Source organism: Trichoplusia ni, chromosome 13 (genome assembly GCF_003590095.1).
Source record: "Trichoplusia ni isolate ovarian cell line Hi5 chromosome 13, tn1, whole genome shotgun sequence".
In the NCBI taxonomy this organism is placed as follows: domain Eukaryota; kingdom Metazoa; phylum Arthropoda; class Insecta; order Lepidoptera; family Noctuidae; genus Trichoplusia; species Trichoplusia ni.
The window spans coordinates 8,938,221-8,951,900 of NC_039490.1; the positions used below are offsets into that span (position 1 = coordinate 8,938,221).

Below are 13,680 nucleotides of genomic sequence, written 5' to 3' on the forward strand. Positions count from 1 at the left end.
AGTTCTTTATGTTGTGTACCTACTAAGGCATAGAAAAAAACATCAAATTAAATATTGTTTCAAGAACATTCAAGTAACAAGCACGAGACACCCAGGAATAAGTATTCCTGTTCACACAAATGCTTGTCCTACCCGGGGACCGAACCCTCGACACGTTGCGCTTCCCTATGCCACTCGGCTATCGGTACAGACACGCTATCTGTGATGACAGATGACAGTTAATTTATATTTTTTACGTATAACACCGCGGTGCATAGCTAGTACTTATTATAAAATAACGATTATTTTATTTTAAAACTAGCTGTTGCCCGCGGGGCCGCCAGCTTCAAATCGAAAATGATCCCTTGGGAACATAAAATCTGGAATTAATTAGTCTATGCGTTAATCCTGGTTATAAACTATCTGTGTACCAAGTTCATCTAAATCCGTTCAGTAGTTTTTACATGAAAGAGGAACAAAACAGCCATTCATCCAGGTACATACAAAGTTTGGCATATTAGTAATATACCAATTGCCTATTGAAAACCTCGTCCTGTGTTGAAATCGGTTTTAAAATATAACGTAATATATTATTATCTAGCAGGTACCCAACGGGTTTAAGATGTATGTAAAAAAGTCTGTGTGTTGAATTAAATCCTCTTTTTTATATTTCTATTGTTTACTTGTGTCTAGACGTCTCAAGCATCCAGATAGGTATAGTGTGCCTAAGTATAATTAAGTTTTTAAGATGGATGCGAACATTAGGGTTAAAATGAAACCAGTTTATAAATTATTTGTTTTTATTTTTGCTATTTTGTTTTTTTTTTCAAGTTCTTTTATAGCGTTCTGTGCCCAAAGATGTACAACGTACGCTATTACCTACTACGGTTCCGTTGTCCGTCAGTTGGGCCATTCGACCATCTGTTTGGACGTCTGTCGTTTATCACCATTCTGTATCTCCTGTATTGTGATATAATATAAATAATATAAATCTTGGGACAACTCACACACGGTTATCTGATCCCAAGCTAAGCAGAGCTTGTGTTATGGTAACCAGACAACTGATAAACTTACTTATATATTTCTAAATACATACATAATATAGACAAATTACACCCAGACACAGAACAAATGATCGTGCTCATCACACAAACATTTGTTCTGGGTGGGAATCGAACCCACGACCTCTGATATAGCAGTCAGGGTCACTAGCCACTAGACCAACAGGCCAGTCATTTGTGATGAAGTATTTATGTTGCTGCAATATCGACAAATACTAAAAATAAATATCCAGGTTAAGCAAAGTATGTTACAGTCATTATTTTTTTGAATGATAAATAAATGTTTGGTCTAATCCTTAAAATTTATCTGACATCCTACCGATGTGTTGTTATGTCAGCCTATTTATACGGAATGTCGCGAGTCTGACTCGCACTTGCCCCGTTTTTTCTATACCATAAGTTTCATTACCCGGGTTCAAAGTTTGATTCTCTCGCACCAATATTAAGCTCGATGTGAAAAAAAAATGTTTTTTTCTGGAAATGCTACCAATTATTATATTTTCAAATAGCCCATGAAAAGAGATGGCCGATCTACGGGATGTACAACGGCAGTAGTACAAATATAATTTAGACAGTTATTAACATAGAGTAGTCAGTTGTAATCTTGTCTATATTAACACCTAAGTAAGTGCGATAACCTTTTAACATTCAATATAATTACAAATACGATACACCTTCTGTTTATCGTAACAAAGTATATTATGACTTCCAAATTCGTTTGTAAACATGGTTTGTATAATATATTTAGGTATCTACTGATGTGAGTTAAACACGTAGTTTTGCAAAACATGAACGAGCCAATATCAGTCTACAAATTGCGCACAAAAGTCATCTAGTTTTAAACGGAGTAAAGCTTGTAATTTGATCTAGACACAAAACAAATGATCACTCTAATTACAGTACCATCCGTCCTGGGTGGGAATCGAACTCACGACCTCTTGTATGGCACGGCCAAACCACTCCCCGCGCTCGGTATATGAAGGATTGCAACGCTTTGCCAGACACCGACACAAAAACGCGGATGACGCAGCACGGCGGTTCAGGTTTAGTTAGTAAGAGTCTGACACTTCCGTGCCCGAGGGAGGGAGAAAAAAATAACAAATCACTAGACCAACACGCCAGTCAAGACTTAGAACCTAGTACACAAAAAAGGCATTTTCCATGCAATGTAATCTTTATATCACCAGCGTCACCCTGTATATACCTACCTACTTTTTAACTTTAATATACTTTTTGCATAAAACCTTTTAAAAATGTGACAGTAGATTTTGACAACTTCTTCTAAACATAACATTGCATCTAGCCATCGTAATAGATATAAGTTATTAATTCAATTTAATAGATATATGTTCCTGCTCATAGCAGCTATGCCAGCTATAGATAAATAAACCAAGACGTTAACATGTACACAAAACAATAAATAGGTATGGTTTTAGAAATTAATCAATAGACAGTTAGTTAATTTCTTAGTTTTTCTGTCTAAACATCAGCTATATTAGATATTAAAAAGCGATTCAATATATAAATAAGCAGTGATAAATTTTGTAAGTTTGTGCGAAATTATGTTTGTGAACACACTGCCATCTATTGGAGAGTAGCAATAATGAACTATATTTTAGTGTTGTAAATAGTTAGTTAGTTTATTTTAGGTCATAAGTTACTATAATAGTTAAGCTAATTTAAGATTATTATGTTTAACCTACATACATTGCTTCACACCATCCGTCTCTTTATTTTTATTCGATAGTTTTTGCTTACAGCATACAATAATTTATTTGCCTAAATGCAAAATAGATTAGGACACTTACTTACATTACATTATACTCACCAATAACAGATTTGAATTAACTCTTTAGGCATACAAGAAAACATCACTAGAAATCAAAACAAAAATACCTAAACCGAGAACCAACGAAAATGATAAATACTCTTTAATTATAACCTCAAAAAATCTCACTCAAATTACAAAAACACAATTACTATGCCAAACATGTCAAGAAGAACTTTAGAGCAATTTATAAAGGATTTCAATGAGACGGGGAGAGTTTTAAGACCCAACCCCGATTGGGAGGAGGACTTGAGGCAGACGGTGATCGTTACTCCTGAAATTGAGGAGAGGGTAAGGAGTTACTCTCGGATGAAGAAGAAGAAGGTCGCGCAGGAATGTCACTGTCAGGTGACTTTTAAGCTTACTTTTAGTTTGTGAAGTAGTCGAGTCATTGTTGGAGTAAAATTTAAGGAGGTGTGGAAAAGAAATGCTGATATATGCTGTGTAGTGCGCTGTCACGTTTCGACAACTGGTTGTAAAACGATGTTATCATGTGTAGTATAATTTTTTGGTTTAGTTTTGCTATCGATCCAGTATTTTCAGAAGCTGTCGATTGATCTTAGTTCCGAGTTCTGCCACTGCAGGAATTGTCGCTAGTATCGGGTTCTAAGTTACCAAATCGATCTCAATTTGATTGAAACGGAACTGTAGTTGGTCGGGCGTATATCTAGACACAGTTCATTTCTAGTTTAGGAAACACAAAATCTGATTTCGATTTTTAAGCTTCTTCTTTTGGCAACAGGAGGGCGAGACCAGGCCGGGGGTAGCGCCTCTTATAAAAATGAACGATGGCAACTACATACCCAGCTTTGGATTGGGAACCTGGCTTGGCGTCGACAAGAAAACAGTAAGTTGTAACAGCGCCATCTCTTGTCAAGTAGTCTCGCTATGTTAGTTTTAATATCTGCCGCTTGGCGCTTTAAACGTACCCTCCAGATTATGTTCCTTTTTGAGTACCTTACCAAACGGAGATTAATTCGTTAAATTAGCGTTCTAAAATGTAGGTGGAAAACTGTTTCTTTTGTTAATATGTAAATTAGTAGCCAACTTGTTTTATTGAGATTGGTCGTGAAATTATTTTTATTTATGCCTCTCAAGTACCTATCTTCTTTTAGAGTCAAATGTTAGATTTTAGGTCCTTTAGTTTAATATTTTTGCTATAATATACCGTGTCCATTGTGTGTTCAGGGTGAACTAATGCCTGTGAAGGATAACTCCGTGCAGAGGGCAGTAGAGATGGCCATCGACGCCGGCTACCGACACATCGACACTGCCGCTGTTTACAATACCGAGGAACAGGTCGGTGCACTAACATAATTTTGTGATACATAATAATTAATAAAACATAATGAATGAGAAAAGTACAGGCTCGAAAGAGGGTGTTTATATGTGTTTGAGATTGTAACCTTTTCATGCTCAAACGATTGGACGAATTTCAATGAAATTCGGTATAGAGGTAGCTGGCAACTGGGTAATATAAACGAGAAAGCATGTGAGTTTGTTCGTGTGTTTGTAACGTATTAAACCTTAGATCGATTTCAATGAAATTCGTCTTTAGATAGTTGACATTTTGGATAAACACATAGGTTAATTTTATCCGCAACAGCATCAGAACAACAGATTGTATTACAAAAAAAAAAAAAAATTATCTTTGTATTCTACTTTGCAGACTTGGCATGGCAATAAAGAGCTTTGTTAGGAAAGCATTAAAACTTTCCCTATCAAACAAATTTTGTTCACTTTATAAACCAGCTTAGACGCGGTCCTCCCACTTCCCAGAATTGTTTTCAATTTGTATAAAGATTATTCGAAAAAGGTAGTTATTTTCAATCTCTTGATTCAACTCATTAAGTATGATAGATATTTAAATACATATCACAGTTGAGTAGTATTTCTGTATCTGTCATTATATTTCTGTTTAATATTTTTGAGCAGGTGGGGGCTGCAATCCAGAATAAGATAGCGGAGTTCGTTGTACAGAGAGAGGATTTGTTTATTACGAGTAAGGTGAGTTACAATAAAATCATTATATTTTAAAACTTAACACATTGAAAAAGACTCTCGCACTAATGTAATTCTTGTATCGCGGGGGTTGACAAACATTCAAGTATTTCAAGTCACAAAGACATCCAGAGCAGGCGCCCTAAGCATTCGTGGATTACACAAATGACATGTTTTTCTTTCGCGGAGATTGGAACCGCGACACATCGCACTCAGGTGGTTTGGCGTTTTGACCACAACCACTAAGCTATCTGCACAGTGAAAGCTGAATTAATCGGATGCGACACAAAAATTAAAATCTTACCATACCTAATTACCTACTTGTCTCTCCCAGCTGTGGAACGACCGCCACCGGCGGGAGGACGTGCTGCCGGCGCTGCAGGAGACGCTCGCCAAGCTCGGCCTGGACTACCTCGACCTGTTCCTCATACACTTCCCAATCTCACAATATGTAAGTTGTGTGCTGAATGCTTGTTTTTGGCTACCCAGTGGAATATGGACATTGATTTGCCTTGGGGAGATGGAGTGGTGTGTTATAATGAAATTGCTGCTCCGTTTTGTATTGCCTGGGGTCAAGCAGAGGCGTTTTCACGACCTCCGCAAAATACCTCCAATCGATTCTATTTTTTAAATAATGCTAATCGCAATCTTATGATCCTTTCCACTAATGTATTAACATTTACTGATACCATGTTAGGTTTTTTCGATATTATTTATTTCAAAGCGAGCTCTTGACTCTGGTTCGGACCGAAAATAGTTGGGCTATCCCGATAACTAAGTATTAGTATACTGTTATTAAATGAATAATAATGGGATTCATTATTATCCCACTAGAGTTATTACAATAATAACAAAGTTATCCTCATCCTTTTAATTTACCCCACAGAGCAACGGCACGTATTACGAGGCGGACTTCCTGGACACTTGGAAGGGTATGATCGACGCGCGCGGCCGCGGCCTCGTCAAGTCCATCGGCGTCTCCAACTTCAACCTGACGCAGATGAAGCGACTCCTCGCCATGAGTCCCGTTAAGCCTGCTGCTATACAAGTCGAGGTATGTCACTGTTTTTTTGTAATAAAACGGCTCCCGGAATTGGACGGCTCCAGGAATTTGTTCCTTGTGTCGCGGGGTTTTCACAAACATTCAAGTCACATGCGCAAAGACACCCAGACTCAGAACAAGCATTCGTAGATCACACAAATGCTTGTGCGACGCAGGGATCTAACCCGCGATTCGTCGCGATTAAAGGGCTTGGCTTGGTGACCCATACCATTCTACTATCCATGCCTTTCCTCAAGCTATGTGGAGGTAATTTACAAGGAGCGACTGTCTATGTTACTGCCACAAAGTTTGAAAATTATACACATCTTTACTAATTTGTAGCTACAAAAAAATAAAATCTCTGTCCAGTGCGAGACTGCAATTTGCTAACGATGTCACTTTGATGACTTGTTCCCAGGTAAACCTCAACCTCCAACAACCAGAGCTGATAGCATACTGCAAGACCAACGACATCGCCGTCATCGGGTACACGCCCTTCGGCTCCCTGTTCCACAACAAGGCGAAGAAGGACGCCCCCCCTCCCCGCACTGATGAACAGGCGCTCCTGAGGATCGCTGACAAGTACCACAAGACTGTCGCTCAAGTCGCACTCAGATATATCGTAAGTACCTCTCAAACACTGCTCCGTTATGACCAATTGTATTTGTATGTAAGTTGAAAAAGTGCGATAGAACGCTGCATTTTTGGCGTTTAGTTATAAGACCGAATCCAAAATACTTACCACAAAGATACTGGCAGTACCGACAGTGACCGAAACCGGTGCTCAAAATGTGACGCGTCTATTGGATTAAGTTGTCTGACAAATAAGGAATATATTCTTACTTAATAAAAATGTACAAAATAGATTGTACATATTTGTGCAAATAGTTTCGTGGGGTTTTATGTAAAAATAAACGGTATTATAATTTAAGCAGTTTAATGAATAAATAAAAACATATTTTTACTATGCCTACTCGACACTAGGTGGCGCTGATAAAATGAGATTAAAAAGCTAAATTCCCCAACACAGTAGACAGTAGTTCAGCAAGCAAAATAGAAAGATAACGATTTTATTTGATATTGTTGTGTATTTGGATCAGTAAATAGATAAAAAAATCTTTGTTTTCAGATGGAACTGGGTGTGATCCCCATACCTAAGTCGGTGACGAAGAAACGTATTGAGCAGAATATCGAAGTATTCGACTTCCAGTTGACTCAGGCTGAGAGGAACGTCATGAAGGCGTACAACAACGGCTACAGGGTCATCACTGTCGACATGTGGAAGGACGCGCCGGACTACCCCTTTGAACATAAGAAATAAACTTTAAATACATTCTTGTAACTCGTCTTCGTTGGTTTTATTTTTCTGAAAAATACTAGTGGTTGTTTAGGCGTTGCATTTGTTTTCACTGACTTCTTTGTAATTAAAAGTAAATTATTTGAAATGTACTTGAATGTTTCTTACAGACATAAAACTGTGCCAGACCAGATGGAAAAAGAACTCCGTTATATGAAAATAACTCTTCTGGCTCTTCCTAATCAAAAAATAGCTTTATAACTATAGCAGTACATTGGGAGCTAAAGTCTAAAGATACCTAAATTCTAAAGTCTAGTTATAAAAAACGTAAGTCACATTCATAATATTTAAAAATATTTGCCCAGGCTTAAGTGTTTGGCGGAATTGTCGGCCTAGTTCTGGACAGAACCGTACGATTATGAGCTGAAATAGTTAAGATATTCTGATAAATACAAGTGAGTAAACAGCTGTTCTGAAATAACCATACATATGCCTGACGAAAGTAATTATAAAAATTCGCAAATACGTCCTTAACACAATCAAAACACGTATGCTGAAAGCCGTTATAAACTCTACGCAAAAACCTCTTTTCGTCTTCGACAACACCTTGGTTTCTAAAACCTGTCAAAATTGTCAGTTTCCAAACCTTTTGCAACCTTCCCGGGTAACCTCAAAATTATTCAATGAAATATAGGCTATGATGTTATAAATTAATGTGTGAGCCCCCTTTTCTCCATGTGGGCTGGGGTGGTGTTGGTGCTGCTGGTGCCAGGGTCCTGGGCGCAGTATCCTGGGGACCAGTACGAGGAGTCGGACACCGACTTCTACGACTCGGAGTATGGTTGGTGGGCTTTTTTTCTGGTTCTGATGGCTTTGAAACTGTTCAGACGACTTCGGGTCTAATCTCTATCCAAGTTGAGTTCGGGAGTGTGTCGTTGTGTCTGATGGTTGTGACTACGCAATTTTAACTAATAGAAACAAAATAGAAATAGTTGATACTATGAAAAAGCTTTTCTTTTATATTCCAATAATATGGACATTGCTATTGGTACCTATAATTACCAGTTGCACGAACTATGCCTAATGATTAACTATGATTTTAAACTTTAGTAAAGACAAATGAAATAGAATTTCAGCAAGATTAAACAAAAAACATCTTTTAAACACATGCCTTTTAGATTACTTATAACTTACCGATCAAAATTATCTCACTTCTTCTAAAACCTTGCTACTTAGCTACATTCGGTTGGACCGGAAACCAACCCCTACATGGTTGCAACAAGCCTACGATTATGACTTTAAAAAAAGGCTTAGCTGGTGATAACACACCGATTCCCGATGAGTTACTGTTCTGTTCGCCAGACCAAGAGACAACGACCATGACAGTGCTGGAGGAGACCGATGACGTGGCCAGCGAAACGGAATCGTACTCCCGGAACCGGCGCTACGGCGGATATGAAACCATCCGGACCCTCAACCCTGACGAGATACATGACGTCAAAGGTACTTTATTAAACTTTGTAAAAAATTTAATAAACTAATGAACACCTGTATTTAACCTTCATATCACGAATAAACGATTTGATTTGACTTTTTTCGGACACCGTGTATAAGCTAAGAAAAATCCTATAGAATTTTCATGAAACACCGTCTCCTTCAAAAATCACTAGGAAAATAAATAAATAAATATTTTCTTGTTCCTCAGGTTTTCTCCAAGATATTCTATACGGCACCAAGATAGACACGCTAACATCACCCGCTCACAAAATGAGGAACCCTTACACCAACGCTTACGACTACGTGGAATTCAACGAATTAAACAAAACTGGTACCAACCAGGAAAGGGTTCCTTCCAGAAATTTACATTTTATGCAGAATATAAAAACCAATCCCACCCATCCTTGGACTAAAGTTATTGATAAAAAGTGGGATGATGTGACGAAAGGCGATGTTGAGCCAGCATTGACAGCTGTTCGGTGGAGTCCTAAAGTGACCGCTGGTCTAAGAAGCCCTGAACCTACCATTACCCAGTATACCTCTGATGATACCATGACCCAGTATGATTCTGATGGTACTGGAAGTCAGTATACCTCTGATGGGACCGCAGTCCATTGGGAGCCTGATGATACAGCGACCCACTGGACCCCTAAAGGCACAGCCGCTCAATGGCGCCCGGACACTTCCCCCCAGTGGACGCCACAACAGACTGCAGCTCACTGGAGCCCTGAAACCACTGGGTACAAGCGGAACCCAAAAACCATGTCATCGTATTTAGGGCCGATGGTGACGGTAGAAGTTGGAAACTCTGATTCGGTATTATATGCGGTGAGTGGAGGTCCAAGTAAATAGTATGAAAGTGTTTTGAATTTAAGGTCCTGGTTAGTTATGGTCTTTTTAATTGGTAACAATGAGAAAGCTCTTTTAATAATAAAATTGTGTTAGGGAATTAGAAAACCTTCGTTTGCTGATCAAAACGTGATAGTCAGTTTATTTTTTCTTGTAGACACTTTATTAAGTAATGCAACGGTTTACTCATGCTTTTTTATCAGGTTATATGACCCATATAACCGGAGTCCTTTATCATGAACTGACGCGGAGGCGGGCGAGGTAGTCAACATTCTCTACCAGTCAAACATAGGGTGATGCAGACATAACAAGATATTTCGTTTTGTAACTTACATAATAGTCCCATGGTCCCATCGTGAATATTGCTTGCTTTATTTCTAACCTTTTTTTTCCACAGATAAGTTCAACAACAGATGAGGAAGACCACGATTCCTCCACCACAACTGACGCCGACATCCAGGATGGCTATGAGCTGGAGCTTACTAAGAGTGATCAGAAACCACATCTCAGGGACTCACCCGTGAGTGCACCAAACATGTATGAACGGTTATAAAGTGATAACTAAGCAATGGGCCACCTGACTGCACGGATAGCCGAGTGGTTTAGGTCACCACGCCTAACCCACTGTGTGCATCGTGTGGCCGGATTCTTGCAAATCATTGATAAAAAATCGATACAAGAATTAAATTCCTTTGTTCCATTTATTATATAAAATTCTCGTGTCATGGTTAAAGAAATTGAACGAAACGGCTCGACAGATTCTCATGAAATTGGGTATGCATATTCGGTACGACTTCCTTTATTTTTTCTCCTAGGGCATTTTTATTTTAATTTTTTTTATGATAATACATACAACCCTTAATTTTCAACCTTCTACGATCAATTAATATGGCAAAACATATCTATAATAACACCTCTTTATTTCTACTCATATTATATTTTTAAATAAGTCTAAAAAATAATGACCTTATATTTTCTAGACTCCTAGTGTGACGACAACGCGTCGGGTTACAACAACTATGACCACGACCCCCAGGCCGACGACCACCAGGTCTCCCATGATGGACATCAACGCCATCATAGCCATTATAGCGAACCTCACTTATGACTACGAGTTCAATCTCACTGAGAGGTTCAATCTGACGCTCATGGAGTGAGTATGTACTGCCTAACTTTTCGAAGTTATTAAATACTTCTTTAGGTGCGTTTTGAAAAACTGATTAGAGTCACGCAAGTTACTTGCTACTGTCTTTTATTTAATTTTTCAACTGTCTTTATTGACTATCATATCCAACCTTTCCAGTCCTTTTATTTTATTTCATTGTAATTAATTATTCTTTTTTAAGGATGCCAAAGAACTGCTCACGCGCGTGAAGTCAATAATTACACGCGCCCTTTTTTTTGGTACCTTTGGAAATCCTTGTGAAGTTTTTCGGTCTTGGGAAGGGGAAATGGTTGAAGAGGTCTGGCCTCTCTGTTAGTTATAGTCGCTAAACACACCCACAGTGTGCGCGGGTTCGATCCCTGGACAAGCATTTGATCCACGAAAGCTTGTCCTGGGTGTTTTTATGCATGTGACTTGAATGTTTGTGAAACCTCCCGCGACACGGGGATTAAATTCCTTACTGCAGGAGTACTTTTTTTATATAAACATGTCTGTTCCACAGGCACGGAGTCCCGACGTGTCCGACCCCCTCGACCGTGTCCACCACGACCACCACTCCGCCGTTTTACGACTTTTCAAACTCATCAGTGGTGTCCAAGGTGACGTGTTATCATTCATGTTGTAGCACAGAATAGAGATAGTACTACAGTTGCTGCCTGGTCTGCTGATGAGTCGCCTTGACTGCTGTACTGGAGGTGGTGGGTTCGATTGCCATCGTTATTGCTCATTTCTTTTTCAAAGCTTAGCTGAGCGCTTAGGAAGCAACACCCAGGGTGAAGTGTGTTGCAGTAAAGTGTGAAAAGTTATATTTTGTAGGCTATTATAAAGCGACGAAACTTAGGCTCCAGACAGACGGATCGCATTTTAATTGAAATCCAACTGCAGATTGAGGTTTGAATGCAGTTGATACGATTGCAATATGGTCTTCAGAAATGTAACTGCAAACCAAACGTGCAGTCCGTTTGCAGTTCAATGGCAGTTGGCGTACAAAGTCAACTGCGTTCGGCCTACACTTGAAATGCAATTTGCAGTTGGATTGCAGTTGATATGTCGTCCGTCTTTCGAGAGCCTTAACGTTGGATTTAAAGTCTCCTGTCTCCGTGTCCAGTGTTTCGTGTGCGGTCTCGATGAGGGTGAGATCCCCCACAACGCGTTCTGCGCGGATGCCTTCGCGGGGGACTTTCTCCCGCTGATGCCTGTCGATCCTCGCGCTCGGGGACAGATCGCTACCTACAGGAAGTACTGCCGATTCTTAGATGTGTGAGTATTTGAAGATACAGCCTTGAATATACCAGGGGTCTGCACGGATAGCTAAGTGGTATAGATCACCAAGCCAATTCTACTGTTCGCAACGTGTAGTACAAGAATTTGTGTGATCCACGAATGCATGTTCTGCGAGTTCTTGTATCTTGTATGTACATGTGACTTGGATGTTTGTGAAGAAATTGCTTAGTGGTAAATAAAAAAAACTCAAGTGTTAAAAACGGAATGGCACGGTGTACACACTTTGTAATGTGAAAAATACAAGGGTTTTCATCACTTACCTATACCTAAAGAAAATAAAACTAAATTTAAAGTTTTTATTTCAGCTGTAGACTATTTCACAATATTAAAGTGGTATCATTTGTAGGTTATTTTTACCACTCTCTATAAACGCTACTTTTAAAAGTGACATCTCCATAATGTCTATGGTTTACGTGGAAATTATGAATGATTAACAAAAACGATAATTAACGGTATTTACCGAATCATCCATTTATAGAAACTATGAGATAGTTATCTTTCAGTCACAACTACGTTGAGAATCCATCAGAGTCCCGTGCGATCTACGGGCGCTTCACGGGCGGCTGCGGCGTGCGTTGGACCGACCTCTCTGGCATCTACACGCAGAGGACCTGCCGGAACCGGTTCAAACCGCTCATGGGGAAACACTTTGCCAGCAAGAGAATGGCGAAACTAGAACTGGCGTTGATTGTAAGACAATTTGTTTATTTGCTTTATTCATCATCGGCCTAGCCTTTCCCAACTATGTTGGGGTCGGCTTCCAGTCTAACCGGATTCTGCTAAGTATCTACAAGTGTTTTACAAGGAGCGACTGCCTATCTGACCTCCTCAACCCCTTGGTTAGACTGGTTGTCAGACTTTCTAGTTTCTGAATACCTGTAACGACTGTCAGAGATATATGAATAACAGCAGGGACCCACAATTTAACGTGCCTTCCGAAACAAGGAGGATCTCTTTATGATAAAGATGGTCACCCATCTGCGGACTAACCACGGCAAGCGTAGCTTAGCCTGTAATCGATGCACTTATGCCGTTATAGCTTAGCCACGAACTGCCAATAGCCTCCCACTACTTCTTTTTTGACGTTTTCCTTAATGTTCGAACTAGTGTACCGTCCTTAGTTTATTTTCGAAATAATCACTCCCGTTGAAACAACTACATTCGTTCGATTAACTTAATCTGGACTAGAAAAACAATTATACCTACCCAAGAACATCGCTATATCCAAAAACAGGGCAACAACACACAAAATACTATAAGAAATAATTTCCATTTTTCAGAACGTCGACAACGGTTGCATCATCAGCCCCATGGCGTCCCTCTTACCACTGTCCAGAGGCATATCTCTGTACGCTCGCTTCCATGCCTGCGTGTGTACAGGTAACTGGTGTAACAAGGCCATACGCATCCAGCAATGGAAGGCGTACGTCACGATATTATGGTATTGGATAATTAACAGAATTTTAAATTAAGAGAAGGGGGTATTTTGTAAGCTTAAAGTGTATTCGACGATTTTGTTTTGTTCTTGTAATGTTCAGTAAATCAGTGAAGTTTTTTTTTAATTGATTGTTTTATTTTGATGTAATATACCTACTCCTTTATGGTAGTAGCTACACCGAAGATTTTTGCCAAATAAATTATTTTTGCCATAAGTACTTTTACACTTGAAGAAAGCAT

General features: G+C 39.2%; 2 protein-coding genes across 2 annotated transcripts; both read left to right on the forward strand.

The window, feature by feature from the left end:
- The first annotated feature begins 2,871 nt into the window (after nt 1-2,871).
- LOC113500298 (aldo-keto reductase AKR2E4-like) lies at nt 2,872-7,259 on the forward strand. The gene is made up of 8 exons (XM_026881023.1): nt 2,872-3,216; nt 3,611-3,715; nt 4,057-4,167; nt 4,804-4,875; nt 5,204-5,320; nt 5,756-5,923; nt 6,330-6,533; nt 7,041-7,259. Exons 1-8 carry the CDS (start codon nt 3,022-3,024, stop codon nt 7,230-7,232), a joined length of 1,164 nt encoding a protein of 387 aa, XP_026736824.1. The 5' UTR covers nt 2,872-3,021; the 3' UTR covers nt 7,233-7,259.
- Nucleotides 7,260-7,789: 530 nt separating this feature from the next.
- On the forward strand, nt 7,790-13,562 carry LOC113500350. Its single transcript, XM_026881109.1, has 9 exons — nt 7,790-8,049; nt 8,571-8,711; nt 8,914-9,533; nt 9,952-10,074; nt 10,535-10,707; nt 11,222-11,318; nt 11,828-11,979; nt 12,507-12,693; nt 13,284-13,562. Exons 1-9 carry the CDS (start codon nt 7,944-7,946, stop codon nt 13,473-13,475), a joined length of 1,791 nt encoding a protein of 596 aa, XP_026736910.1. The 5' UTR covers nt 7,790-7,943; the 3' UTR covers nt 13,476-13,562.
- The last annotated feature ends 118 nt before the right edge of the window (nt 13,563-13,680 follow it).

Bases quoted from the DNA above. Each gene is read 5' to 3' on its own strand.
- LOC113500298 (XM_026881023.1), top strand. From the start codon at position 3,022: ATGCCAAACATGTCAAGAAGAACTTTAGAGCAATTTATAAAGGATTTC. The intron at 4,168-4,803 runs GTCGGTGCACTA...ATTTTTGAGCAG, and splicing joins TTTACAATACCGAGGAACAG to GTGGGGGCTGCAATCCAGAA. The intron at 5,924-6,329 runs GTATGTCACTGT...ACTTGTTCCCAG, and splicing joins CTGCTGCTATACAAGTCGAG to GTAAACCTCAACCTCCAACA.
- LOC113500350 (XM_026881109.1), top strand. From the start codon at position 7,944: ATGTGGGCTGGGGTGGTGTTGGTGCTGCTGGTGCCAGGGTCCTGGGCG. The intron at 8,050-8,570 runs GTTGGTGGGCTT...TCTGTTCGCCAG, and splicing joins CTTCTACGACTCGGAGTATG to ACCAAGAGACAACGACCATG. The intron at 9,534-9,951 runs GTGAGTGGAGGT...TTTTTTCCACAG, and splicing joins CTGATTCGGTATTATATGCG to ATAAGTTCAACAACAGATGA.